This window comes from Boeremia exigua, assembly GCF_020726555.1.
Source record: "Boeremia exigua strain MPI-SDFR-AT-0100 chromosome Unknown C7974scaffold_3, whole genome shotgun sequence".
Classification (NCBI taxonomy): Eukaryota; Fungi; Ascomycota; class Dothideomycetes; order Pleosporales; family Didymellaceae; genus Boeremia; species Boeremia exigua.
Genome location: NW_025763520.1, coordinates 1,450,105 through 1,475,417, shown reverse-complemented (window position 1 = coordinate 1,475,417; position 25,313 = coordinate 1,450,105). Strand labels below are relative to the sequence as shown.

General features: G+C 55.5%; 9 protein-coding genes across 9 annotated transcripts; 4 read left to right on the top strand and 5 right to left on the bottom strand.

Moving 5' to 3' along the window:
• The first annotated feature begins 2,369 nt into the window (after window positions 1–2,369).
• On the top strand, window positions 2,370–3,346 carry C7974DRAFT_388100 (uncharacterized protein). The gene has a single exon (XM_046141250.1). It carries the CDS (start codon window positions 2,457–2,459, stop codon window positions 3,282–3,284), a length of 828 nt encoding a protein of 275 aa, XP_046000274.1. The 5' UTR covers window positions 2,370–2,456; the 3' UTR covers window positions 3,285–3,346.
• C7974DRAFT_330384 (cytochrome P450) lies at window positions 3,347–5,248 on the bottom strand (the record flags this gene model as incomplete). The annotated part of the gene is made up of 4 exons (XM_046139080.1): window positions 3,347–3,612; window positions 3,672–4,433; window positions 4,482–4,837; window positions 4,951–5,248. The coding sequence occupies 4 exons, from the start codon at window positions 5,246–5,248 to the stop codon at window positions 3,511–3,513; spliced, it is 1,518 nt and encodes a 505-aa protein (XP_046000273.1). The 3' UTR covers window positions 3,347–3,510.
• A 2,158-nt stretch (window positions 5,249–7,406) lies between these two features.
• C7974DRAFT_127860 (uncharacterized protein) lies at window positions 7,407–8,958 on the top strand. Its single transcript, XM_046135302.1, has 4 exons — window positions 7,407–7,674; window positions 7,730–7,870; window positions 7,920–8,151; window positions 8,211–8,958. The coding sequence occupies exons 1-4, from the start codon at window positions 7,522–7,524 to the stop codon at window positions 8,849–8,851; spliced, it is 1,167 nt and encodes a 388-aa protein (XP_046000272.1). The 5' UTR covers window positions 7,407–7,521; the 3' UTR covers window positions 8,852–8,958.
• On the bottom strand, window positions 8,959–10,404 carry C7974DRAFT_127837 (uncharacterized protein). Its single transcript, XM_046135301.1, has one exon. The coding sequence runs from the start codon at window positions 10,227–10,229 to the stop codon at window positions 9,066–9,068; it is 1,164 nt and encodes a 387-aa protein (XP_046000271.1). The 5' UTR covers window positions 10,230–10,404; the 3' UTR covers window positions 8,959–9,065.
• Window positions 10,405–10,837: 433 nt separating this feature from the next.
• On the bottom strand, window positions 10,838–12,212 carry C7974DRAFT_421832 (inhibitor of apoptosis-promoting Bax1-domain-containing protein). The gene is made up of 2 exons (XM_046144311.1): window positions 11,611–12,212; window positions 10,838–11,562 (listed from the first exon to the last, which is right to left on the bottom strand). The coding sequence occupies exons 1-2, from the start codon at window positions 12,147–12,149 to the stop codon at window positions 11,082–11,084; spliced, it is 1,020 nt and encodes a 339-aa protein (XP_046000270.1). The 5' UTR covers window positions 12,150–12,212; the 3' UTR covers window positions 10,838–11,081.
• Window positions 12,213–13,738: 1,526 nt separating this feature from the next.
• Window positions 13,739–14,937, bottom strand: C7974DRAFT_388090 (Ser-Thr-rich glycosyl-phosphatidyl-inositol-anchored membrane family-domain-containing protein). Its single transcript, XM_046141249.1, has 2 exons — window positions 14,682–14,937; window positions 13,739–14,630 (listed from the first exon to the last, which is right to left on the bottom strand). Exons 1-2 carry the CDS (start codon window positions 14,790–14,792, stop codon window positions 13,965–13,967), a joined length of 777 nt encoding a protein of 258 aa, XP_046000269.1. The 5' UTR covers window positions 14,793–14,937; the 3' UTR covers window positions 13,739–13,964.
• Window positions 14,938–15,838: 901 nt separating this feature from the next.
• Window positions 15,839–17,756, bottom strand: C7974DRAFT_127789 (glycoside hydrolase superfamily). The gene is made up of 5 exons (XM_046135299.1): window positions 17,537–17,756; window positions 17,088–17,485; window positions 16,390–17,035; window positions 16,235–16,338; window positions 15,839–16,171 (listed from the first exon to the last, which is right to left on the bottom strand). Exons 1-5 carry the CDS (start codon window positions 17,602–17,604, stop codon window positions 16,152–16,154), a joined length of 1,236 nt encoding a protein of 411 aa, XP_046000268.1. The 5' UTR covers window positions 17,605–17,756; the 3' UTR covers window positions 15,839–16,151.
• A 2,754-nt stretch (window positions 17,757–20,510) lies between these two features.
• C7974DRAFT_410225 (uncharacterized protein) lies at window positions 20,511–22,014 on the top strand (the record flags this gene model as incomplete). The annotated part of the gene is made up of 2 exons (XM_046143451.1): window positions 20,511–21,317; window positions 21,361–22,014. 2 exons carry the CDS (start codon window positions 20,511–20,513, stop codon window positions 22,012–22,014), a joined length of 1,461 nt encoding a protein of 486 aa, XP_046000267.1.
• Window positions 22,015–23,053: 1,039 nt separating this feature from the next.
• On the top strand, window positions 23,054–25,176 carry C7974DRAFT_127777 (heterokaryon incompatibility protein-domain-containing protein). Its single transcript, XM_046135298.1, has one exon. The coding sequence runs from the start codon at window positions 23,170–23,172 to the stop codon at window positions 24,973–24,975; it is 1,806 nt and encodes a 601-aa protein (XP_046000266.1). The 5' UTR covers window positions 23,054–23,169; the 3' UTR covers window positions 24,976–25,176.
• Window positions 25,177–25,313: the final 137 nt, after the last annotated feature.

Sequence of the window (25,313 nt, the reverse complement as noted above, 5' to 3'; positions counted from 1 at the left end):
AGGAAATCCTCAACGCGAATTGAGTCTTCCACGTCGCCGACAAACACTTAAAAGTTTTTACACACGCTTAAGGTATTTCCAATGATACAACCATGCTTACATTGCTAGCGTTGGTATCAACGTGCCCAGTAAAGATACGCCAGTGCGGATAAAATGAAATGTCCTCCTCGCTCCGACCGGCCGGACAACTACGTTGCACGCGAGCACAGGAACGAAAGCTGTCGTGCAGCATCGAACCACTCGCTGTCGTCTTTCTCTCGCAACAAGATTATGCTCCTGGCCGTTGTAGACAGGATTAGGAAGATATCGAGTATCGTACACGTACAAGGAGAGTCTGACCTGAGCTCCACGCTATGATGCAAGGCACCTTGAGTGTCTCTCACGCTCGCAGCCATGGCGCGTGGAACTTTACTCTAGATTTGTAGGTTACACACGAAAGCAGAACCTCGACAATGCACAGTTGTTTCACGTACAAGGATTTTCAAAGCAGCGAGATGAGCGAGGCCCAGTCAGAATTCACATTCGATTTCTATGATGTCAAGCTCATTCCAGTCCTTTCAGTCGTTTGCTGCCGCTTTCACGCGTGTTGTTACATCTGTATGGCGCCATATTGCGCCTTACATTTGAGCATGCGGGCTATCCATCGTCACGTCCACACACTCTCGATTCAAATTTCTTCCATACGACGGCCCAAATTTGCATCGATCATCATCAAGTTCCCACAGACAAGGCTTTTGGTATAGATTCAGAAGCCAGAGCGTTGGTGAATGGAAGCCTATTAAGGTTCGAAATGTAACTCGAATCACCGCAGGCTTTCGAGCTGGGGTACCGCAACTGAAGCATCCGAATGGCTCACCTTCGACACCCGAACTTCGTCGCAAAACGCAAAAGCTATCACAGGGGCGGTCTCCATACCTGACGTCGTAATTGTATTGAGAAAAAGTACTGTGAGCTTGGCTGATGATCAAGAAGGCCAACGACCTTCGCGAGCGACGAAGTCCCGTATTGTACGCCCAACCTCTACGGCCGTCCTCCCAAACAACAGACCCCAGCCTCCATCTAAAAGCATAAACACGGCATGCCGCTGTACGTCAGCAAATTTCGAGGCTCTCGTAGTACCATTCGATTTCGAAGCAAGCAGGCTCACCTTGTAGCGAAATGAGAGTCATGCGAGGCTCTTGTTTAAGCAAGACGTTAGAGACGCTCAGTGGGTCTCTCGGGAGCAGTGCATGCTCGCGCAGCGTGCCTTGGATCGGTCACACAACCGCTAATAGCGTCGATCACCAATGCTTGATAGGTTTCAGCTGCTTGAACTTCAACATGTCGTCTGAAAAGCATGCTGGGGGCCGAATTGCTTCTCACCGCGGCCTGGGTTCTGCTACTGCACTCATTCGCATCTGTGGTAGCCACACTTCCTGTCATCTTCGAACGGAACATTGACCGCGGCTTGGCCCAATTGGCGTTCACGCTTGACGGCTGAAGCGAATGCTTAACTAGAGGAGGCAATGTGGCGTATCGTCCAACAGCTGTACTTACCAGCGCCGTGGCCCCGAATTCAGCTGTCCCAGTCGGATCTTTCCGAGTAGCGCAGGGACTGGTTGCCGCATCAACACCAGATCAAAGGCGAGCTGATCTGCAGCATCTAGCTGCGTTGGTTGTGGCTGCTACACCAATAGTGTTGCCACCCAGGCCTCGTCTGGCGTAGTACCTCAAGCCGTGACACTTAGGGTGTGTTGCTCGTGTCCAGGCAATTGACAGTCCGTGCAGCGTAAACCTGCCTCCCGCCATCTCCATTTCCCTCGATCGCGCGCAACGCCTCCCTTCGGTCGCGACAGTCAGGGAGGCACCCGGAAGCGTCTCAGCTGCCCTCGTCCCTATAAAGCTCGAATTGTTCTGGAACAAAACGAAAGCGACGCAATCATGAGGAAAACGGACCTGCGGCGCAACGTCGATCATTCCCTCGTGCTGCGCCACACTAACCCACTTCCCCAGAAATTGTTCTAAGAATAACAATAACGTACACAGAAACCGTTTTCAGCTTTCAGCTTCTCTGTGTGCCAAAGAGTGGTTGGGACTGGTACCTGTAACTTTTGCGTCCCAGCTTTGACCCCGCACGCAGCTGCATTGTCACCGCGCCAACCACCCACTTTTCGAAGCAGCGGAACCAGAACCTAACGTTGACATCGTGAAAGCTGGCGTCGGCCATTCGGAGGCGGGTAACTATTGGTTACAGCGCTAAAGGGCTGAACCCATCAGCTAGCCATGATTTGCCTCATAAACACGAAGAAGTACGAGCCTCCGAGTGAGTATAAGAGACTACTGTGGTGCACGCTTTTTCTTGGGCATCATCACTCTCCATCCAAAGATTTCTCGGTGCGCTATTCACAGCCATCTTTAGTCGTACCTCACAATACACTCTTTCCTCATCACTTAACATCCTGTCCACATCAATCAAGATGCAGTACACCATCTTCACAGTGCTGGCAACAGTCGCCCCCATTATCTCAGCACAAAACTCCGCCTTCTCAACCAGCTACGGCAGCTCAGTTACCATCTCCGCCAGCCAGGCTCCCATCGGCGCCGTAGTTCCCGTCGGCGGAGACTGCGTCCCCGGCGGCACCATGTGCGCGCTGGGCTCGCAATGCTACGCAACAAACTCAATGCTGCAGCCCCGCTGCGGCAACTTCCAGGCCGCCTGCACCAGCGACCAGCAATGCGCCTTCAACACATGTAACCTGCAGCAGGGCCTCTGCAACGGCTTCCTGTCGTCCTCGTCCGCTCCGGCCACGCCCTCCATCACAAGCACCCCCACCGGCGGCTTCATGCCGGCGCCCTCGTCCACCGTCACCGCGGCGCCCGGCTCCCTCGCGCTCGGCGCTGAGTGCAACCCCTATGTGACCCCCAGCCAGTGCGTAGCTGGCGTGCAGTGCTGGGCCAGCAACGCCGGGCTGATTGCCAGGTGCGGTAACTTCAATGCGGCGTGCACGTCCAACTCGCAGTGCGCGTACAACTCGTGCAACAACGGGCTTTGCAACGGCTTTCTTGCGTCGTCGAGCGCGGGTAACTCTACCATGACCGCCTCGTCGGCGAGTATGAGGTCCAGTGCGTCTGCGTCTGGCGGTGCGTCTGCGTCCGGAGGTGCGTCTGGAAGTGCGACCAGGAGTGCGAGCGGCAGCGCGTCCCGCACCAGCAGCTTGTCTCAATTCACTGGTGCTGCGGCTGTTGCGACCATGGTACCCGAGGTGATGGCGATGGTCTTAGGTGTCGCTGCGTGGGCTTTGTAGGCTTGTCTGACGGTGATGGGAACGTAGATGGATTGGGTTGAGCATTGGACCGGTAGCATGGCTATGTAATAATGACCGTATGTAGTAATGATATGTAGTAATCAATCATAAATGCATGAACTCATACCTGTCGCATGCCGAGACTATCCAATATTACCGATATGTAGCGTCATTATCAATCATCTGCCGGAACTCGTCTTCATCTCACACACCCCTTCTCCAACACCTACGCCTTCTCAAACGGACTCATCTTGACCTTGATGTCATGCGGCCAGACAAACCACTGCTTGTTCAAATCCCACTCCTTGGTCTGATCCTCAAGCTCAATCTGCAACACTCGTTAGCAAAGCCCTGCGGACAAACATGACAGTGCAAAGGCAGACTTACATTATAATTCCCAAACACAAAGCCCAACACCTTGTTCAGCTCGACCATCGCGAGCGGACGTCCTAAGCAAACACGGTTGCCACCGCCAAACGCCAAGTCAGCATCCTTCATCATCTTCAGGCGGGCCGAGTACGCGTCTGCGCTCTCAGTCTCGCCCTGGAGCCATCGCTCGGGACGGTACTGCTCGGCGTCGTCGCCGAAGATCCGCTTGTCGGTGTGCATGATCCACGGATTAGCGCCCACAATCGTGCCCGGGGGCAGAATAGTGCCATCTGGCAGCGTCATGCCTGTTGCAGGGACAACGCGCTCGAGGATGTGGCCGACGACGGGGTGGATGCGGAGGCCCTCCTTGATGCAGGCCTCCAGATACGGAAGTTTCTCGAGGGCCTGGTAGGGCGCCGGGCTGGGCAGACAGGCGCTGTGGAGTTCCTGCACGAGCTTTGCTTTGGCGGCGGGCGACTTGAGGAGGTGGTAGAAGATGGCTTTTGTACAGATGGAGAGGGTGTCTGCGCCGCCGAGGATGTTGAGCACCATGTAGCCGATGACTTCGTTGTCGCTGACGAGGTCGGGGCGTTCTTTTTTCGCGGCCAGGAAGCCGTTCACGAAGTCTTTTTTGTCTTTGAAGTCGCCGAGGTTTTGCATGCGCTCCATGAAGCGTTCTACTGCGAAGCCTGCGGCAACGCCGACATCGTCGAACTTGTAGAGCTTGGTCAGATAGGGGTTCTTGCCGAGCAACTTGTCAAGCGCTGGGACTTGCCCGACCTGTTGTTTGTTAATGGCTGCATCATCTACAGTTCACTGATGACTTACTACAGAGAAGTACCTCATGACGTTTTCGGCAGTCTGCAACATACCGCCAATATCTTTACCCTGCTCCATGAAGCCCATGCGCTTACTCCAGGTCATGTCCCCGAGGAAGTCCCAAGCAAAGTACGAGATCCAGTCGCCAATGTCACATGTTTTACCTTTGTTCTCACCACGCATGAACCTACGCTCGAGCTCGTTCCCGAAGGTACGAAGGTCATCGTCCATCAGCGGCTCGAGCTGTAAAGCACTCTGATAGTTGTACAGTTTCTGAACGGGTCTAAGCCCTTTAGCGTGAAACTCATTGTTGCGTGTGCTGAACAAGTTCTGTAGGAGATGACCATTTTGAAGAGCATCGTTTACTGCGAGGTGTTAGCAGGTGAGTGGTTGTTTTTATCATTTGAAACCGTACTAGAGTAGAAACCGCTCTATATAATGATCAGCATATCACTATGCACCATGTCCAAGATATCACATACCTTCAAGAACGTGCCTCGAGTGGAGTAGATAGTTTTGAGCAGACTTGCGTCTGCAACACTGACAGTATTCGGACCGAGGCGGACCACGTCACCATACTTGTGATGCAATGCTTTCTGCGTCTCGATATGCGTCTGCCCGTAATGATTACAGAAGCGCCATACGTTTGAGAACTTGGCCAGGAACGGACCAGGGATCCTCTTCAGCGGTGACCTCAGATATGCAGTAACATACTGTATGGCCAATACGATTGCCGCGAGACCCAGCGCCTTAAGCAGTAAAGATGTCAGTGCCATGCTTGTGTATGCGACGAGAATGTTGAAGGGATTGAGTGACGAGTGAGGGGCAGAAGTGACCTGTATAAACGACAACCGCTCGCGTGGGATGTCACAACAGTAAGGCCCTGCAGATCGGACGGCAAGGAACCATGTAAGGTACCAGGGTGACAGTACGGCGCCAATGAATGCAGCCCATAGCGAATCCTATTGTTCGCGCCCCAATACCGAGCATCTTGACTTGCCCTCCACATGCATCATAGAGCGGTCTCGGTCCTATTCATCCCCTCTAGCCCGACGTGCAAATTTCTTCTGAGGTTGAGGGCAGAACGTAAAGGGACTTAAGCATTCTGTCTCAGATGAATTGCGTCCATTCCTTACATTGTGGTGATACAGACGTTGAGATATATGTAGCAGTTGCCGGATCTAGGCATTGCTCAGTGCATCTCAGATCACAACTTTCCGCGACTTCGTCTCGCTGAGCGGCAGCAATCCCACCATTCCCAGTTTCTCCCATTTGGGTTGGCTCGCTGTTGACCATCTCGGGGGAAGGCGCTAGCGTAGGAGAGACGGTTGAAGATCCGGCCGAGTCTTCTTACAATCGAAGAGTTCCCATCCGCGCCGCGGACAACGTGGACGCACTACAACGCTCACCACGCGCAGGGTGTGGTGGCACAGCATCTGCAGGCGATTTTGCGGTGAGCGTGCGGTCTCTCCTGAACTCGAGCGCCCTTGGTGTTACACTACCGAAGACGGCAGATGGTGGGGAAGGAAGGATCGGGGCGGCGGGTGAAGGGGCCCCGAATGGCTCGCTTAGATCGCGTCACGGGCAAGGACCCCGTTCTTGCTTAGCATCTGCAGCGTCCTTCATCAACATATCCACACGGGCAGTTCTCAATGACGAATCTCGCAGCCCACGCGTGCCGTAATGTACCGACAATGTGGTCAACCAATACGGCAATGTCGCAAATACAGATCCATATTTATGCCCATCCTCACGCCACTGCACCTCACTGTCCAGAACGTCGTCCAGGTTGGCGATATCAGCCTTGGACCCACAATCCAACAACCCCTCGGGGAACATGTGAGCCGCTACCGTGCAGCCGCTTAACCACGTCTTCGTGATTGGGTACCGAGTGGTATGTGAAACCATTGACTATTCTGTCGACAGATGTGGATGCTTGAGCGAATGAGAGCTGTTATACGAGCAAATTTGCGCGCCAAATATCTACCGTAGCGAGGACCTCTCGTCCCAAATTATGGGTTCGAAGGATGAGGATTCAATCGTGGTGGAGACCGTTGCGCGCTCCTCCGCATGTCGTAAACGACCAAGAAACACGGAACCCCATCAAACCGTTTGGACCCATTGTGTTAGTCAAGGCACAGACAGCCCCACGGCCATTGAACGAGCTGCAAACTACTACCGTGCTTTGTCTCCGCCAAAGACCCTGATATGGAATGGAAGTGCGAGTTTCGATCAACTTGCAATGCTGTCGCGTGGACGCAGTCTTCGGGGCTATGCACGCCATCACATCTCGAATGCATTACATCGAAGCAGCCTGCACCATGTCAGGGGCTGTCAGCGGCAACTTGCTTCTTCGAGGCTTGCTCCGTGTAGGGAAAATAGCACCATGCAGCCCCGTCGCGTGGCGTCTGCGGACGTGAGGCTATCCTATCACGGTCTGGATGACCAATACGTCTTCTTCTATATCGTTTCGAGTTAGGGAGCGCATCTACCCGCTCTACACGAAGACGGTGACGATCTTCCTAGCGTCCGTCGGCCTCCAGGGCGGCTGCCGCTTTGGGTCGTCGAGATGATGGAGGCATGCTACTGCACCTGAGCATCGCCTGCGAGCTTTTTGCATTGGCGCAAACAACTAGGGGGAGCGCAACTGTTATTGATTCGTGTCGCTTATGGATATCCCTTGCAAATGCGTGAACCGAGCGAATTGCAGCGGTTGTATCCGCCACACTAGTTTCTTCAGGTCTGCTAGGCAGCTCGTTGGAGATACTCAGGTGCAGTGCTGTCAAGTCGGCCCAAGGATCTGCCATGATGTAGATCATTTGACTGTGCTCTTGAAACACTCCACGTCCGTTCCCCCATTCCTTTCGTCCCTTCCTTTCAGTATATCAACACTCATCTTTACGATCTCCTGGCCCACACAAGCCACCAGTCCTCGACAAAGCACCCGGCCCGTCTCTATCAGTCAGAGACAGCGCTACTGCTGTACGGGTCTGTCTTGGACCAGGTGCACCTTTTTTTGCTTCTTCGGACGCTGTCCAACCCCATCGTGATGGCGAAGCCAGAAGACTACGGACCGATCCTCAACGGAGTGATGTGGTTTCAGGTCATCATCTCGTCTATTTTCATCGTGCTGCGGCTGTATACTCGCTACTTTATCATAAGGAGTCTAGGCTGGGACGACCTCGTGATGACAGTGAATCTGGTGAGTGCCACGTTCTGCTTTTGTCTTGACACACGGTATTGACTGACTCCATTAGGTGACGTTTATTGCATTCATTGCGACAACGTCAGTAGGTATCAGCTATGGGGTTGGCAAGAAGACGGACGATATCGTACGCCTTGGACTCGACAACTCGAAAGCCATCTTCTGGGAAGCCATTGGCCAGGGGATATGCATTGTAAGCCATCTACCCGTATATGTCCATCTCTTGTGCCTGACACTGCTAGATGGGCATTGCTGTGTCCAAAGCCGCGGTCGCTCTATTCCTGCTGAGAATTGTGCTGCGACGGTGGCACATCGCCCTCCTCTGGAGCGTGATAGTTAGCACAGCAATCTTCAGCACTATCACCACCACGCTCCTCTTCGTCCAATGCAAACCCGTCGCCTACCTCTGGGATCCCACCATCCCCGGCGGCCACTGCCCCATAAACTTCACTGATGTTGGCCTATCCATGGGCGGTACGTCCCCCCCCCCCCCCCCCCCCTGAATATAAGGTCAATATACTAATACCCCCCAGCCTGGTCCGCCAGCATGGACTTCGTCCTGGCCATCCTCCCCTGGCCCGTCGTCATGGGCCTAAACATGAAGCGCAAGGAAAAGATAACCATTGCGTGCGGGCTCAGTCTAGGTGTCTTCGCCGGCGCATGCAGCGTCGTGCGCACCGTGGAGCTGCGCTCGCTCGCGAACAAAGAGAACTACGTCCACGACACCTCTCCCATGCTCCTGTGGTCCTCCTCCGAGATCTGCCTGACCATCATCTGCGCCTGCATCCCCGTGCTGCGCCCGCTGTACGTGCGTCTCGCGTACGGCTCGCGCGGCGACTCGAGCGGCAACTCCGGCGCCACGGGCAGCGGGTTCAAGACGCGCTCGTACCCCATGGCGGCGTATCGCAAGACGGGCGACGGCAAGGGGAGCAGCAGCCGCGTGTTCTCCGGCCAGGGCGGCGGCATGCGTACGTCGGTGAAGCTCGCGAGTGACAATGCGAGCGAAGAGACGATTCTGAGGGACTGTGGGAAGTATGGGGTCCCCGAGCGCGCGGGCGATGAGGAGATGGGGATCCCGCCGTCGGGGTCGGGGGTGCGGTTGCACAAGGGGGATATTCGGGTTACGACGACCGTCGAGGTGGAGGAGAACGTGGGCGAGAAGTTTGTCGTGTAGGGCGCTGTGGGACGCAGCGGGTAAGCGTGTTCTTATGAGGTATGAGGTATGAGGCTGGGCATTGCGTGGAGTTTGTCGTTTGTCGTTGCATTCGCAGGTCGGCGTGGGTAGATAGATGCTCTTAGACGAGGCTGTGTTCGTCCCCACACACCCCTCGACTCCTATTCTTACACTCGTTCTTCGCACAACACTTGTCCGCGTGTTCGCGTCCGCATCATGACACCCCGGGCACAACATGCACATCCCCCGCCCGCCCCGGGCGCGGCTGATACACCTCCGCGCCCCCGTTATCCACCCGCCCCCTCTCCCGCGCCTCGCTGTCCGTCCTCTCCGGCCTCTCAAACCCCCCTTTGACAGTCCCCTCTCCCCCTCCTCCTCGTCCCCCCACAGCCCCACTCTCAGCGCCCTGGACCCACCTCCCCCCCTCGAAAACCCAACCGTCAAATCCCGTCTCCACCAGCGCCCGGGGCCCGTACTCCTCGATCAGGACCTGTTCGTACGCATACGGGACCCAGACATCGACGCCTTCGAAGCGGGCGCGGCGCAGCGGGAACAGCGAAGCGGTGGTGTAGAGGTGGGTATCTTTGGTGTACATCTGCTCCTCCGGCTCCTCCACGGAGAACACAGGTTTCGACGGCGGCACGCGGTGCACAATGGTGATGTCGATGAACAGACCCGTCGCGGTGTCGATCCAGCGCGCGTCGATGGCGTTGTAGCGGTCATTGGGCGCGGGCGAGAAAGCGTGCGGATTGACTTCGAGCAGGTATTTCTTGCCCTCGGCGACCACCTTGTCCCAGACGCCGGGCTGCAGATCGGGCGGCTGCTGTATCAACTCCACCGCGCCCACTGTAGCCGCGCGCCGCCCTCCCGCTGCATCTCTCCCGCCACTCGCAGCGTGGCCCGACGGCGACACATCGAGCCCCAGCTCCCCCGCCCCGACAGCCACAACGCTCATATTCCACCAGGCCCCCAGCTCGCGCCCGCCTTCCTCCGTGACGCAGAAATCCAAGTCGCTGTCCCACGGAAACAGGGTCCCGCTCCACCACCACGCGAGCAGGCTGCCGTGCATCGCCCACGTGCGCACGCCCGCGCGCTCCATGGCGGCTGTGTACGCGCGCAGGAGCAGTTTCATGTGGAAGAGGCGTGTCGCCCGCGGCAAGAGCGTGGTGGTGAAGCGGCCGTCGTAGTGCGGGTGCGAGGTCGATTCGTGGAAGTACTTGGTTGGGTGCCGGGGGTCGGTTGTTGAGGTGTCGCGGGAGGTGGTGGTGAGGCCGAGGAGGGAGGAGTAAGGGGCGGAGCGGGGCTGGAGAGGGACAGCGAGGGTGAGGGCGGTGGGGAGGAGGGCGACGAGGGCGAGGGAGAGGTAGGAGAGATGCATGGTGGGTGGGCGGTGGTGGTGTTAGGGGGGGTGCATTTGCGGTCGCGGGCAATGTCGTGTGGGTTGTTGGGTTATCGCTGAGGAGGGAACGGGGCGCTTGATATCGATTGAATCAAAAATATATTACACGGAGAGCGCGCGGCGCTGGCGTCGAGACATGCTGCCTGCGTGGGAGTGGAGGATCAGCGGCGCGTTGCCGTGCGAGATGACGAGGCTGGCGTCGTCACCCTCCGGCCATCCTGGACTAAGAGCCGAGCTGACGAGGCTTGATTGCAGCGGCGCAATGCTTGTCTCGGGCGGTTGTACGATGCATAATTTGACGCAGTCTCGCCGTCTGCGCTCGGGGTAGACTAGTAACGTGGGTGTGTCTGTTGCGCTCGTAACGGCGGGTCGAACCGAGCGCGTGGAGACGCGACGCTCGCTTGCTGGTCGTATCGTCTGTCGATCTGCCGCGGTCGAGGAGTTGCAACAAAGGCTAACTCAGGCAAGACAATGCGGAAGCAGTGCATTGCCTGAACGATACAGGTCACGCCAATGAAGTTACAGTATCACATGTCGGAGCGACGAGTCGGGTGGATTGCTGCGAAAGCTCACACCTATCACGAAAACAAGCATTTCTAAGGTCCAAGGCTAACGAATACCACGCTTTCGAAAGGAAATGCTTCCAGTTGCAGACTAATCGACGAGGCAGTTGAAAAAGTAGTGTGATCATTTACAGTTTTTGAAAAGAATATTGTACATTCTGGCTACTGATAAGCTGCCTCAACGCGTCCCAAGACGCTGTGCAATCGTCGTGCACGTAACGACCTATACTACAGTGCTGCGTCTATGCGCCACTCACTCCACACCTGTTTACTTCCTGCGCTGCTGCATGGCCAGAATCTGAACCATCCTGACAAAGATGTTGATGAAATCCAGCTCGAGGTGGATCGACTCGTTGACCGGGTCCTTGGGCATAAGGCCCTGCTCCGCCAGGCGCGCGTGGTGCAGAATCTTCTGGACATCGTACAGGGTGAAGCCACCGAAGACCGCGAGGCCGCCGTACAGCCAGATGTTCTCGCTCCACATCAGAGTGCGGGCGGCGGTGGCGGGGATGACCATGGGGGCGAGGCCGGACAGGGCGACGATGGCGACACCAGCCAGCAGCGGGCCGCCGAGGTACATGTACTTGTCTGTCTTGGCGGTGGCGCCGACGAAGGCGAGCGAGCCCATCAGACCGGCAGTGTAGAGACCGGCACGGGCGAGAATAGCGGGATGCATAAAGAAGAGCGGGGCGAGGAGGGCAGCCTGGGTCACGTTGAAAGCGGACCAGAGCGCGTACTTCTGGACGTAGCTGGGGCTGTTAGCTACTGAAATGTGGGATTGAATTAGACGGACTTACTTTTGCGGGCTGGTGGCCATGGTGCCGTACATGGTGCCGATGCTGGCAGCAAGACCGACGCCCATGACCAGCCACGGGTTGGCGGACATGAGCCTGAAAGACCAGCCGTTCATGTGCATGGCGCGGGCAGCAACGCCAATAATACCAATGCCGAGACCAGTGTGCAGAAATGTGTCGTTGAGGTAGGCGCGCTCAAAGGGCGGCATGCCGCCATCCTCGCGTGTCTCGCGGTTGAAGATCAGGTTGATACCGAGCAGCGTCGCACCGAAGATGCCGGCGCCGTAGAGGAGGCGCTGGCGCGCATCGCCCTGCGCGAGGGGGTTGTTGATGGAAGCCTGCTGGTACGAGCGGCGGAAGGTCGACTGGAATTTGGAGACATTGGTGGCGGTGGTTAGAGTGGGTGCCTTGGACTTGAAGAATTGGGGATGCTGCTTAAGTGGCGTGTTGTGGAAGCCGCGCACCGAGAGCTGTGATGTTCTGGATACGGACTGTTTGATGGTCGCTGGAATGGCGAAGGGCCGCCGTAAGAGGAACGCCATGGTTGTGGTTGGGTGTGATGGAGGTGGCTCGGAAGCGCAGGCGCGAGAATATATGACGTCTCGGATCGTGGAAAGCGCCAGAAAACGTCAAAGCTCCTTAACGCCGACGGACGAATCGCCCACCCTCGAATTCAGCGCGTCTCGTGCGCGCATTGATGATGACTCAATTATTTCTTTGGATAGTAACTAGAACATACTTGTCATTTATCGCGAGGCTGAGTTGTGATTGTGTTGCAGTGGCGAGAATCCATTTCCGCTTCGCACGAGGTATCTTTAGGTACTTTTAACCACTCTGCTCACTGCTGGAGAGAAGGTGCCTCGTGGATCATTCAGTAGGTGTCAACTGCCTACCAGCGTGTTTATCATGTTACCTAGTACGGGTCCTTCGTAACTCAGTCAACTGATTACTTCCAACACCCACTGCCTAGCAGCACCCTGGCAGCACCCTCGCAGCACTCTCGCAGCACCGTAGGAGGAATGCAGGCCATTGACATAGTTCGCGGCATCTGAAGGAGCTCGATTTCATGTCAGCGATCGTGGTGTAGACTCCATTACCAGTAAGCGTTGTGGACTTACGTCGCGTTGACGGCGAAGCCCAGGGCTCATATCCGTAGTCCGCCACGACACCGCCACACATCCAGAAGCTCTGAAGGAGCGGCGCATGACACACAGTTGAACCCAAGACTGTCAAATGATGATGGTGCAATCACATCAACGTGAGGATCTGGCTCGGTCAGAACAATAGTCCTTGCATAGCAGCCCCAAACTCGCGAAAGGTCGTGCAGTGGCTACTGCACTGCACTGCACTGCACTGCACTACACTGCACTGTATCCTCTACACCAGCACTACTGTAAACTACTTGCGCGCTCTCTTAGACCAACCGATCATATATACCCTACAATGAGCTGGCTGGCCTACTCGAAGACCTAGGTACTGTGTGTTCTGTCGGTAGTCCATGCAACAAGCGCATTGCAAGGACTAGACACTTCATGCAATCTCAGACAGAATGCAAAGCAACCATGGAATCCGTCTATTCGCGTTGCAGGAACCGCATGACGCAAGCCCTCGCAAGCACCAAATGCGCCGGTACAACCTGCTTGCGCACGAGACCTCCACCGACAAAAAACACCACCAGCCCGTTAAAGACCCCAGTGCACAACTCAACGCAGCAGCGCACACATTGCACCTATGCTTGGCAGTGTTTATTGTTAGACCTGGCGACTGCTTCCTCGCCATTCCAGAAGCACAAAGCGCGCCTCGCACACCGTTGGTACGCTTGCGGCACGCAGGGACCGGCGCGTGGTCGCGCATGCCGAATCCGTGGAACCGTAAACGGCGTAAACGGGGCGGGAATGCAGCAGTGCCCGTTGTCGCGGGCGACGCTGTGGCATGCGGATTGGGGACACAAACAATGACGACGACAGGGTCCTCTGAGCAGGGTCTGTAGCCAGGGTCCAGCGTGTGCGACCGCACAATGTTTGGATGCGACGAAGTGTGCAAGATCGCCAGGCACGATCGACAGGCACGATGATCGCCAGGCAGACAGACGAGCAGGGAGACAACCATCACACAGTGAAGAGACACCAGATTTAACTTTTCGAGCACGCAGCGCACATGGCATTTACTACTGTATCTACAGCCCCCAGCCACCGGGGGAACGGAAACAAAGTAAATGGTATATACCCTAATAAACACCAGGAGTATCGAAGAAAAGGAACGCAAACCGAACGCAGCACATCATGGCATTATCGACATCCCTATTACACCTTGCAAATTTTGTCTGGAAGCGCGGTCTTGAATGGAGGGAGAGGACTCTACAGCATGAGCGCAGCGAAGGCGGCGGCACCGACAAGGCCGAGACCGGCCTTGATCGACGCAGCAGCGCCGGTGGACTCGGGCAGGAGCGCGCTCGAGGTGCCGTTGGCGGCGCCAGTGGCAGAGGGGCGGAGCGAGCCGGTGGGGTTTACGATGGTGCCGTTGTAGCCGGGGGCGCTGGCGGAGGGAGCAACGGTCTTGACGGTGGTGGGGTAGGGGGCTACGGAGGTCTTGACGGTGGTGGGGGCAACGGGGTAGCCGGCGGCGCTGGAGGAGGCGACGGGGTAGCCGGCGGGGGTGCTGGAGGGCGCAACCGGGGCGGCGGAGCTGGAGGGCACAACGGGCGCAGCCGAGCTGGAGGGGACGACGGGCGCGGCGGAGCTGGAGGAGACAACAACGGCGCAGTCGTCCTTGGAGATACCGAACTGGGTGGAGTACTGGTACTGGCCGGTGACGTCGTCGATCAGCTGGAGTCCGTAGCGGGAGGAGTCGGCCTCGAGGGTGGAGGCGGGGGTCCACAGGAAGGAGCCGGAGTTGTTGATGCCCTCAGCGAGAGTCTGGATGGGGACCACGTTGGTGGAAGGACCACGGAGCAACAGCAGGGAGATGGTGTTGGTGGTGGTTGGCTGCCAGGTGATGGTGAAGGCCTTGCAGGCAGGGACAACCTGAGTTTTGAATCAGTGACTGTTTCACATATCCCTCACATAAATGCTTACCTCGATCAAAGGACGAGTGATGGGGTTGCCAGCGGGCTCGCCAACGGGGGCGTGGAGCTGCGCAGCAGCCATGCTGGAGAGGACAGCGATGATGGAGGCCTTGGTGAACATGTTGTCGGTATTATTTTATTAACGTGTGTGAAGCGACGATTAAGGTAGTGAGAGTACTGGTTTGGAGGGGGGGTGTTTAGAGAGTGACTGGTGCTTTAAAGAGCGGCAGGGGACAAATTCCTCAAGTTCGTGGACTGGTATGTTGACGAAAGCAGGAAGGAGTCTGACGGGCGCAGCGAGTCTATATTGATTCACTGACCGGTCCCGGGCTTTGGCACTAGTGCCATTGGATTGAATCTAAATTGCAGCGGCCCAGCATTATTAGTGGGTCAGCTCTAGGGTTCCTGGCTACCAGCCCGCACGCGCCCTGACCGGTGCCTACGCTAGGCCTGAAATAGTGCTGGCGTCAGGGGTTCTGCGCAGATAATTGGCACATGTGCTTGGTCGCTTCACGCCCACATCTTCTATTCCTGGCCGTAATTTGCTTGCGGCAGGAGAAGGCCGCCTGAAAACCGAACGCCGCTGAATGCCAGCCCGTGTCTCGCGTGACGGATGACTCTTCGCGCTCACAGCGGCTGGAAATCCGCAGCGCTGAAAAGAATGCGAAGCGCTGTTGCGATGCGCCGCCTTCGAGGATGAACGTGGCGCTCAGATTGCGATGTCGCAGGATACGACTTCTTCTCCAGATCCGCGGCACGGTGGGACTTATGCTTAGCCTCGGAGGGAGCTCGCGCCTCAAGACAGAACCGGTCTAAGCGCAGTCAATTGAGCTGTTGTTTCCAGGCAACGAGGCGTGCCGCACGAAAAGGGGACCCATTTGCTACCTCAGCAAAGTGTTACACGCGCGAATATCAGCCAGGAAGCGCATCCTGCCTGGTCTAGAAGGTGGCACTGCGGTAGTTTGGCATTGTGTGCTGTTCGGCCCGCCTAGTGCTGGTAAATGAACAGTGGTGCGGCGTCCAAGGATGTTCAGATTTGAGGCCGGGAGGGACGCGGCGTCGCAAGAAAGCCGTTGGTCGCTGCGAGCAAATCTTCCTGCTTATCACCGATGGAATTGCGATGCGAGTACGAGGGGATTACAGTCATCACAGTTCACGGTTCGCAGCGTATTTCGGACGAGGTTTGTTATCATATCTTGTTGTTTTTATGACTGCGTACGTCACTGCATATACAGCTGACGACCGTCTAATGCTACCTATGTAACCTACACAATTCCACCACGTGCCAGGGTCCAAGACCAAGACTTCCCAAGAAGCCATGTGCAGCAAGCGATCGGGATTGGGGTATCTTCGAAACATATTTCGTGACATCATTACTCAAATCGAGCATGTTTGGCGAAGGTGGAGTTTTGCGTGGAGCGAGTGAAACAGTCTACCGACAAGAACGTTTTGGTTCGTCCAACAGACAATGCGAACGTGCTCAGCCGCACTGGCCAGGGTCTAAGGTAACATCAGTATCGTGCTCGAAGCACTGCCTCAGGCAGCGTGTGGGGAAACACTTACACTTTCGCGCTGTCAACGGCTGAGGGAAGATGCCGTTCGCAAGCAGGTCTTGCATGTCCCACTCGGGCGCACCCTCGGTCTTCCATGTCCAGAAGATCCAACCACTAAGCGTTGTCAGTACCCATCGCCAGGGGGGTTACCGGTGTAGGACTTACGTAGCCTTCTCATAGGCGTCGAGTTGCGCTTCAATGAAGCGCCCAACATTCGTCTTATCCGCCTCGGACAACCCAGCAACAGTGCCGGTCGACTTGCCAGCACAGTCACCGATCCTGGAGCCGCCGCCAAACGACCCGTCGTAGCGCGCGCCCTTGTCCTTGCCATTCAGCCACTTGGCGCAGTCGGTGATACCGCCCGTCCATTCGCCACTGACGGTCCACTTGCCCGTACTCGCCATCTGGTTGCCGAACCCGCACGCCGTCTTGATGTGATCATCAATGCTCATGGCGACAGCGTCCAGCGTGAAGACCTCGTAGTGGTGAGTGTCAAGCAGCAGGTTCCACATGCCGGCGCCCCAGTCGCCCCACGAGGTCACGCCCTGGAAGGCGTCGTGGAAGGCGACCGCGACGTTGGAGTCCTTGAGGTTGCCCCAGCCATCCATGTAGAACTGGCGCACAGTGTTCATGTCGAGGTTGGGGCCGAGCGGCTCGTTGAGTAGCTGGATGGAGGAGACCGCGGGATGCGAGGCGTAGTCATCGCGGATCTTGTTGAGCACGCGGATGGTGTGGTCGACGGAGCCGCCTTGGGTCCAGCCGACGTTGCCGTACTTGCCGGAGTTGTCGAAGCCGTTCTGCGACTCAGGAGCTATGGATTGTTAGGAACAGCATCGAGAGTGTGATTGTTTTTTGGCACTTACCACCGTGTAGATCGATCATGACACTCAAGCCAGCACCACTCGCCCAATCAAGCGCCTCGCCGAGCTTGTCGTACGCTCCTTGGACGTATGGGTCACCGTCGCGAGCGATTACGCTCCAGTACCCGATTGGGATACGCACGTGGTTGAGCCCTGCGGCCGCCATTTGGTTGAAGTCGTCCTGCGTGATCCAGGAGTTCCAGTGATCTTGGAGTCTCGACTTTGCGGCATCCTTGCCCAGAATTTCTGTGAAGGTCCACTCATCCTTTGCATCGTTGCCTTCGAAGATGCTGGGTGTGATCCAGGGCTCGAGAACGAACCAGCCGCCTGTGTTTACGCCACGAACCTTTTCGCCATTGTAGTTGAATGGTGGCGCGCGCTTTGACAGCTTCTCTGTTTCTCTGGTCTGGTATTAGCTTGCTTTCTGGAGAGTACGAGGCGAAATCACTCACAATGGGGAGGCGTTTGAGCCTATGGTGAGTAGGCCAACGGCCAGAGCTGTTGTCCAACGTGCGACCATATCGACGGTTTAGTGTTACTACTTAGATGACAACTTGTGGTAAGATCATCCAGCTCTGTGGATTAAGGTATACAAAGAGGTTAAAGCGTTACTTGAGCAACTCAAGAATGTGTTTCCACGTTTTGTGTACTCCAAACCTGGGGGGACAAGCACACCTTTAAACTCAACCTTTCTTGCCCACTCGACGATCCACTTGACGTGCGGAACTGGGATCTTGCACCCGTCACTCGCCACAACAACAAACACATGTCTCGCAGGCCCTGCGTTAAGATCGCCCGAAGCTCAGAGTCCTGCCAGCGAAGCTATGCCAGGGGTGGAGCTCCCAAAGTCCGACCTATCACGCACCTGTTCGAGCCACTTTCCCCGAGGTGACGCACCGGCGGGAAACACTGCCTGCTCTAACCCCGAAGTCGCAGTTCTCCGGTCTGTGATCGTCTGGGCGACATGCAGGGTTCGAGGTGGTGTTACACCGGCACGAGATGACTAAGATGGGGACATCGCCAGGTACGGAGTGCCGATTGGTGAGGTGTTTCAGCCGATGATGGTGCGATCGGCGGCGCGTGGCCCAAGGGGGCCGTGAAGCTCGAGGCACGGCGAATCATGGAGAAAGGTCTACTCACGCGGCTGGATGGGGATGGAGATCTTGGGCCGCTGTGGGTGGTGTTCTGGAAGTCCTGAGATCAAGCGCACGGCGTCGAAAGCTTCCAGAACAGACGTCACGTCATGGAGAATGGCATCGTAATTTCTCAACACGCGGACTGCATGCATTTATGCGTACAAACCGTGCTGAACTGTGCTTACATTATTATTGCAGACGTCTCCAAATCGTCAAATATGTCTCCCTGCCCCATCGAATCCCTGCGCTTAGCAAGGCTTCCATGATCATGCTGATTTTTGAGTAAGGACGAATTTGCGGGGAGACTCGAGCTTGACATATTCGATCATCCAAACATTCCCAAAAACATCACTAAGCGCAGCGAAATGTATGTTGATCCTCATCTCCTGTCCAAGTCCCGCGCAACTTTCCAGTCACCAGGTCTGGCGTCCAATCGCCATCCACAACCCACAACGCGCCAACTGCCGGCCCTTCCATTTTGCCGGTGAGCACAGTCAGCCAGCCCCGTTGTCGCGCCTCATGGTGGCAAAACACTGCGAAGTTGCTGATCGCGGGCATTTTTCGTGCATCACTGGCAGCATCACTGGAAGTACCCCGCCATTGCGCTAGGCCAAGCTTCAGGATCGCAGCCAGTGCCCGTTATTCCCGCAATACGAGCGAATCGTCGCGCTTGGAGCAGCGGGGGGCAAATCTCGTGAACGGGTTTGAGGCTTCATGTGATGGGGACGATGCGCCAGGCGGTAGTGCGATGTACCACGGGGTGTGTAGGGCGGGGCGAGGGACTTGAGGCCACAGGCTATGACGAGTGTACAATACTCACGCATTACGAGGCGCATTGTTCTTGCAGTGAGTGTGGGCATGCAATAACGCTCCTTGCTGCACTGCGCTGAGGCTGGAGCCTTGTCTCGGGCGCATGGCAGAAGCAAAGCTCATGCTCTTTGTCTGTGTGACGACGGATGATGTCGGTGGTGCCCAGGGTCTCATGCGCCGGCTGAGGCGTTCACCGCCAACACCACGAGTGCAACATGAGTCGGGGCTGCGACCCGCCTTGCAGAAGTTTACTCACGACGATGTGTAACTGCGAGCTGAAAGACCCCCCCGAACCTTGTATCGTGACATGTTCTCGTTGGTTAGCAGTTACACATGCCTTGGCGTTGACAGCTTCGACTGTAAACTTGCCTGCTTTGGTCGGGTCTAAGGTCACAAGCTTAAGAAGATCTGCTGGATCGTCGTTTTGGTGGGTTGTGGGGAAGTCTGGAGAAAGTCGGGGAGTGCTGCAAGGTGCCGGGCGGGAGAAGATCGTCGAGTGTTGCCTCGGCGCAACCTACTCGAGACGACGATGTCAACGGAGAGGAGTGGTGATGAAATCTTGTCATGTCAGGTGGTGGGAACGATGAAGTCTGTGGAATACTTCCGCGAATGTCGGGGCGACAACAGCTTCGAGAGTGGAGCTCAGATGTGGATCTTGCTGCAGCACTCTTCGTGACATTGGAACTCAGAAGGCACACCTCGACATTACAACTCCAGCGCAAAATTCGAAGTTTCATAGACAGCCTTCCTTAAAATCCACCTCGAGACTTCGTTTACTCAGAACAAGGCTCAAGAGCATCTGTATTGAAATATCAACATGAATAGGCCCTCTGTTGGTGATGAGGCATCTTGCAGGAGAACAGCACGTGCATGCATAATGTTAAACGAAGACGCCTGCGTGCTGGAGAAGTTCTGGCATGAATCGTGTAACTTGAGGTCCGATTAGACGAGCACGGCTTCGCTGATGAAAGGTGCACAAAGATTACCGCAGCATCTTGGGTGGTTAGAAAACATTCCAGACTTCTTGCCGGTTTCGGCATGCTTATCGCATCGAGAAGGAGCTTTTCAAACACATCTTTACAGAAGTAACTAGGAATTCGTTGTCTGCCAGAGGAGATGAGAAACTCTTTAATCATTCACTCACCCCTTGACTGCAAGTCTATTGCGGCTATTCATGTCCTAACATCAGTTCGCATGGTTGTGCATCAAAGCGTGTGCGAGTTCTGAGCGTTTCGTGCATGGTACCAAAAAGGGCAAGCGTCGTCTTAGTCACGATTTCTGTGGGCGAGACCCTGATCAATCCTTCAACAATACATACGATACACGGCTATCAAGACAGCTTACTCAAGGTAAGATCCACATCATTGGCATCCTTTCGCACGTTACTTGTCACGATCGAAGTGACCGGCTCGAGTGCTGTCCTTACGGCCAGCATGCTGACAGCGATGACAGCGTCTCAGCTATCTCGACTCACGTCAGAATGGGTCGACACGCGAATCCTGACATTCGACGCGCCTTCGTCGAGTTTCAAGATACCGACACTCCCTCCAAATGTAACAAAGTCCGATGCCAGCATTGCGGCTTTGTGCGCGCGAAGAATACGACCAGGCAGATCGAGCACCTCCAGGAATGCCAGGCTTACCTGAACTCGCCCGATGCGCAGGCACACCTTGCCCCAACCCAGGCCAGCCAGTCCCTCGTCGAACCCAGTATACCACACGCAGCGCCGAATGCTATACTGAATGGGCAACAGCCTAATCCAAACCTCCAGGTTCACCGTCGCGGTCCCAATACGAAACGTGCTCGAGACGGCCAACCCATCGCGCCAAATCCCATGCAACCGCACCCTGCGCCCTCACTGACGAACTACCTGCTCACGGTGTGCTCTGGGCCATTTGCGCAGGCGACACAGCAGCCCTTCCTCTCGCATGCTGGTTGTGGTTCACTCGCCGCCGGGCCGTTATCACAATGGCTGGTGCAGGATGGACACTACTCAAGAGGGTACATACGTTTTGTGGGACAGCTTCTGGCAAAAATTAGGTTGCCTCAGACGCAGAACTCGCAGTTTCATCCCATGTACAGGACCATGGACCTTCTGATCTCTGCATTGAACAACATGCGCCGGGAGATGCAGTTCTTCGAGATCACTGCGACCAAGTATGGCCTTACTTTGGGCAATGAGTCACCTTCGCCAATTACACGCGCTCTGCTGGACCTCTTTGTGAGCGCTAGTAGCTCCAGTGCCTCTCTTCTCGAGGGTATGGTTGTTCTATGGGGTACCGAACATGTAAGTTTGTGAAGCACTGGGGGATCTTGTACTGACAGCCTAGTGCTATCGCTCTGCCTGGCAATACGCAGCATCCTTCAGCACTTCCCTTTCAACGCCTAGCAACGAAAACCATATTGTAGCTCTTCACCAAGCTCTAATCCCAAACTGGACTTCACCGGCATTCAACAAATTTGTAGACGCCACACGTGCGCTCGTGGATGAGCTTGCCAACACCACAACAGCCCGCGATGGGAAAGAGGAAATGCACCGCTGTGAAGAAATATTCCGTCAAATCTGCTGGCTGGAACAGCGATTCTGGCCAGAGGTTGACGGCATGGGCGAAGATAACGATGCTGCACAGATTGCTGGTCCGGCTCACATAGGCCCAATGGGCGCCGCCCTCAACAACGGGATGAACAACAATACAAACAGCAATAACCACGTTGGTAACCAGAACATGAACAGTGGGCCTATAAGTCGCGGCCGCATGAACAGCAACACGATGAACAACAACATGGGCGCCACCATGAATGGTCCAATGGGGCCGCAGATGAACAGACAAAGCATGAGTGGGCCTATGATGGGTGGACAAGACATGAGTGGGCAAGGGATGAGTGGCTCCGCGATGGGCGGTGATGATGGCACCCCTGGCAACGACGATGGTAGGACTAGTTCCATGTTCTCCAACAGCGCGCTCGAGGGTCAAGATTCGTGATCTGATACAATACAGAGTCCACGTCGGAAAACGAAGCAACACCGCCACAACCTTCAGCCACACAACCAATGAACACCCAGTCAACCATGCCAGACATACCTCAGAATGCCTCCTTTTGCAGATTCGCGAACCAGCCCTGCAACCACGTCCATTGCGCCGAACTTGAGCGACTTCATCAAGCGCAGTTGAGCATACGACAGAATGGCGTGCACCGCCAGCAGCCCGCTCCCTAGTAGTATTCTATGCTCTCCATGTCATCCCGCTATTTACGAGACGACACCTTACGGTGGGATCGACACCTCTAGTCATTTTTCAAAACTCCATGGCACTTGGCTATATATCTCGCCATGATCTGGCACATTGCAGATGCCGCTTCTTACTCTCCCCACTGGTGCGATGTGCATTACAATGGAGTGGCCAGGATACGTCGGATGTCCGAAGATCCGGAAATAACCAGAGCACAACAGAAGGTCTTGAATAACACTTGTTCGCGGTCATGAGGATGTTACCCGAGATACTCACGCATGAGGGCATCTTGGATGAAAGGAGTACTTCTCTCGTCCAGAGAGGTGCTTTCAATTTGTCATACTCCGAAGGAGAGCGTCATACAGGTTCAGGCTCGATTGTATCAAGGCCATGGATCTCCTATGGGGAGGCAGTGCCGCCGGCCCGGAATTCTAGTAGTGGTACAAGAGATTGCCAAGGTCGAGCGCACCCTTCAGCGGCAATTCTGCCCCATATACATCAGCAATCTCTCGCACAGTCGTTATCCTCGTCCGATTGCAACGGACAGTCGAGGATATTGCATAGTGCAAGTCCTCCATCTTGTGATTATACTAGCCCTTGATTGTCGGTCTGGATGTTGGTCTGGGTCAGCATGCTCACGGAGGACGTTTGTACACTGCACCGCACGTGTAATCTGAGACGGGCACGTATGCACGCCGAGTAGCGGCTTTTCTACGGCAATACTCATGGTGGGGCTATCTAGAACGCAAGGATACACTTCGACACACCATCGGTAAGTACGAAGCTCAACACGAGCTTGGTGACATCGGTATTAAATACCAACACTCGTCCGGACAGCGATTGGGGGTTAAGTCGCGTGATTTTTCATACAGAAATTCATCACACAAGAAGGCGAGCGTAAATCACACAATGGCAACCGGAAATGTTGCTCTGAACACGGCGGCTACTTGCTACTCGCCCCTAGAATCCGATCAAGAGGCTGGGGTGTCTCAGTTTCGGATTGCCACATTGCTCCCTGGAGAATGGGCGGAACCCATTCGATGTCGGCTTGCAATCCACTCTTTGCATGATCCTCCACGATATGAGACGATTTCGTACGCGTGGGGAGACCCACAAGACACAGGACAAGTCTTCGTAGACAATGTGGAGTTGACGGTACCCAGCAGTCTCGTGCTATGTCTTCGTCACCTACGCAGCAACGAGAACGAATTGGCCTTGTGGACGGATGCTATCTGCATCGACCAATCCAATCAAGCAGAAAGAGCTTTGCAGGTTATGAATATGGGGGCGATATACTGGAGATGTTTCTCAATGTATGTCTGGCTTGGCGAGCCTGTATCTTTGTCGAAATTTGAGAATCCCTTTGGGATCGTAGTGCATTGGGCGGAGGATAAGCACTTCTACGACTACCCAGGGTTTACCCGCTCAGAAGAATCAGGACAATGGGTCTTTACCGATAATGCCGCCTATCAGCAAATGTACGCAGTATTCGTTGACTTCATCTCAAAGCCATGGTGGACAAGGTTGTGGTGTGTGCAGGAGATCGCCTTATGTCCACAGGCTATAGTAGTATCGGGATCCTGGCGAATATCATGGGCATCAGTCCTGAAAGCGAAGGAGAGCCATGTGCGCCACGATACCCAGTGTTGCGCGGGCATTGCCAATCAGATGCCTGCAAGATACACTTACTTCCCCGACCATTTGCTCGGTCTTCCCCAGAGATCTAATCTGATAGAGCTGGACCGAGTAATCCGCGGTCTCAGACATAAGCTCTGCAAAGATCCAAGAGATAAAATATACGGTCTCCTAGGGCTACTCTGGAATAGTCCGTACGCAAAATTCACCGTCGATTACTCTTTGCCCGTGGGCACGCTATACCAACAAACCACAGAAAAGGTGATTCAGCAAGCAAAAGGAGACTTGCAGTTCCTAACTGGTACCGGGATGGGCTCAGACTGCTATGACATGCCGTCGTGGGTGCGAAATTTCGCAGCTCCACTCGACAGCGCCGAAGCCAGCCACGAATACGCTCGCTACAAGGGCTACAACTCCTACAACGCCAGTGGCCACATGAATAGTGCGACACGCATACTCGAAGGCAGCATCTTGAGTTTATCTGGCAAGTGCATCGACCGCATCGAAAGCATTGGCTCCCCCCTCCGCCACAAAGACTGGACCCACGTCCTCGACACCATCCAAAGCTGGCTCGACATCGCCGGCCTCTCGCCCCCCCGCGCCTCTTCCCCCGGCTCGGCTCAAGACCGCTTCTGGCGCGCCGTCCTCGGCGACTACATGCCCGACTCGCAGTCCGGCGTCGCATCGTGGAGCCGCATTGGCACGACCGCCGCCCCGGGCGTCTCGACCTGGTACGCTGACGCGCGGGCGCGCCTGCGCGACGGCCTCGAGCCACTTTTGCAGGCGCCGATGCATGCGCTGTGGATCGCAGCACACAAGCGCATGTTCTTCTGCACGGGCGAGGGTCATTTTGGACTGTGCTTTCCACATTCGAGGCCTGGGGATGAGGTGTGGGTGCTTGCGGGGGGAAAAGTGCTGTTTGTGCTGCGCCCGGCGGGTGGTGATGTTGAGGAGGGAGGAGGGGAGGCTGAGAGACCGCCAAGGTTCAAGTTGATCGGGGAGTGCTATTTGCATGGTTTCATGGACGGGGAGGCTTTGGATACGGAGGATGAACAGCTGGGGCCTTTGTACCTGGTATAGAGGATGCGAGTAGATGGGAAATGGGACATACGAGATAGAATGATGCAAAGGATCATTTTTGTGGGGGTCTCACTCTCTCTTGCTCCGATCATGAACACATGTGTAAGTAAGTCAAGTCTAGGAATCACATCTTTGGTCCATCTGGAACGTCAAGGTCATTCTCTAGAAAAAGTAGGCCGTGAACATGCTTGATGTAGTGGATTAATACGATATGATGAACGAGTTCCCAATTGCCGCCATATCCTCGAAAACCAGATCATATGGGACGCAAAGATGAGGATGGCAGAAGGAAGCACTTGTGAGTTGGACCACTTGTTGTCGTTAGATTCTCATACTCT

Bases quoted from the DNA above. Each gene is read 5' to 3' on its own strand.
- C7974DRAFT_388090 (XM_046141249.1), bottom strand. From the start codon at position 14,792: ATGTTCACCAAGGCCTCCATCATCGCTGTCCTCTCCAGCATGGCTGCT. The intron at 14,631-14,681 runs GTAAGCATTTAT...TTCAAAACTCAG, and splicing joins TCACTCGTCCTTTGATCGAG to GTTGTCCCTGCCTGCAAGGC.
- C7974DRAFT_421832 (XM_046144311.1), bottom strand. From the start codon at position 12,149: ATGGCGTTCCTCTTACGGCGGCCCTTCGCCATTCCAGCGACCATCAAA. The intron at 11,563-11,610 runs GTAAGTCCGTCT...TAACAGCCCCAG, and splicing joins ATGGCCACCAGCCCGCAAAA to CTACGTCCAGAAGTACGCGC.
- C7974DRAFT_127789 (XM_046135299.1), bottom strand. From the start codon at position 17,604: ATGGTCGCACGTTGGACAACAGCTCTGGCCGTTGGCCTACTCACCATA. The intron at 17,036-17,087 runs GTAAGTGCCAAA...AACAATCCATAG, and splicing joins CATGATCGATCTACACGGTG to CTCCTGAGTCGCAGAACGGC. The intron at 16,172-16,234 runs GTAAGTGTTTCC...ATGTTACCTTAG, and splicing joins GCCGTTGACAGCGCGAAAGT to ACCCTGGCCAGTGCGGCTGA.
- C7974DRAFT_127837 (XM_046135301.1), bottom strand. From the start codon at position 10,229: ATGCATCTCTCCTACCTCTCCCTCGCCCTCGTCGCCCTCCTCCCCACC.
- C7974DRAFT_388100 (XM_046141250.1), top strand. From the start codon at position 2,457: ATGCAGTACACCATCTTCACAGTGCTGGCAACAGTCGCCCCCATTATC.
- C7974DRAFT_127860 (XM_046135302.1), top strand. From the start codon at position 7,522: ATGGCGAAGCCAGAAGACTACGGACCGATCCTCAACGGAGTGATGTGG. The intron at 7,675-7,729 runs GTGAGTGCCACG...TGACTCCATTAG, and splicing joins TCGTGATGACAGTGAATCTG to GTGACGTTTATTGCATTCAT. The intron at 7,871-7,919 runs GTAAGCCATCTA...TGACACTGCTAG, and splicing joins TTGGCCAGGGGATATGCATT to ATGGGCATTGCTGTGTCCAA.
- C7974DRAFT_127777 (XM_046135298.1), top strand. From the start codon at position 23,170: ATGGCAACCGGAAATGTTGCTCTGAACACGGCGGCTACTTGCTACTCG.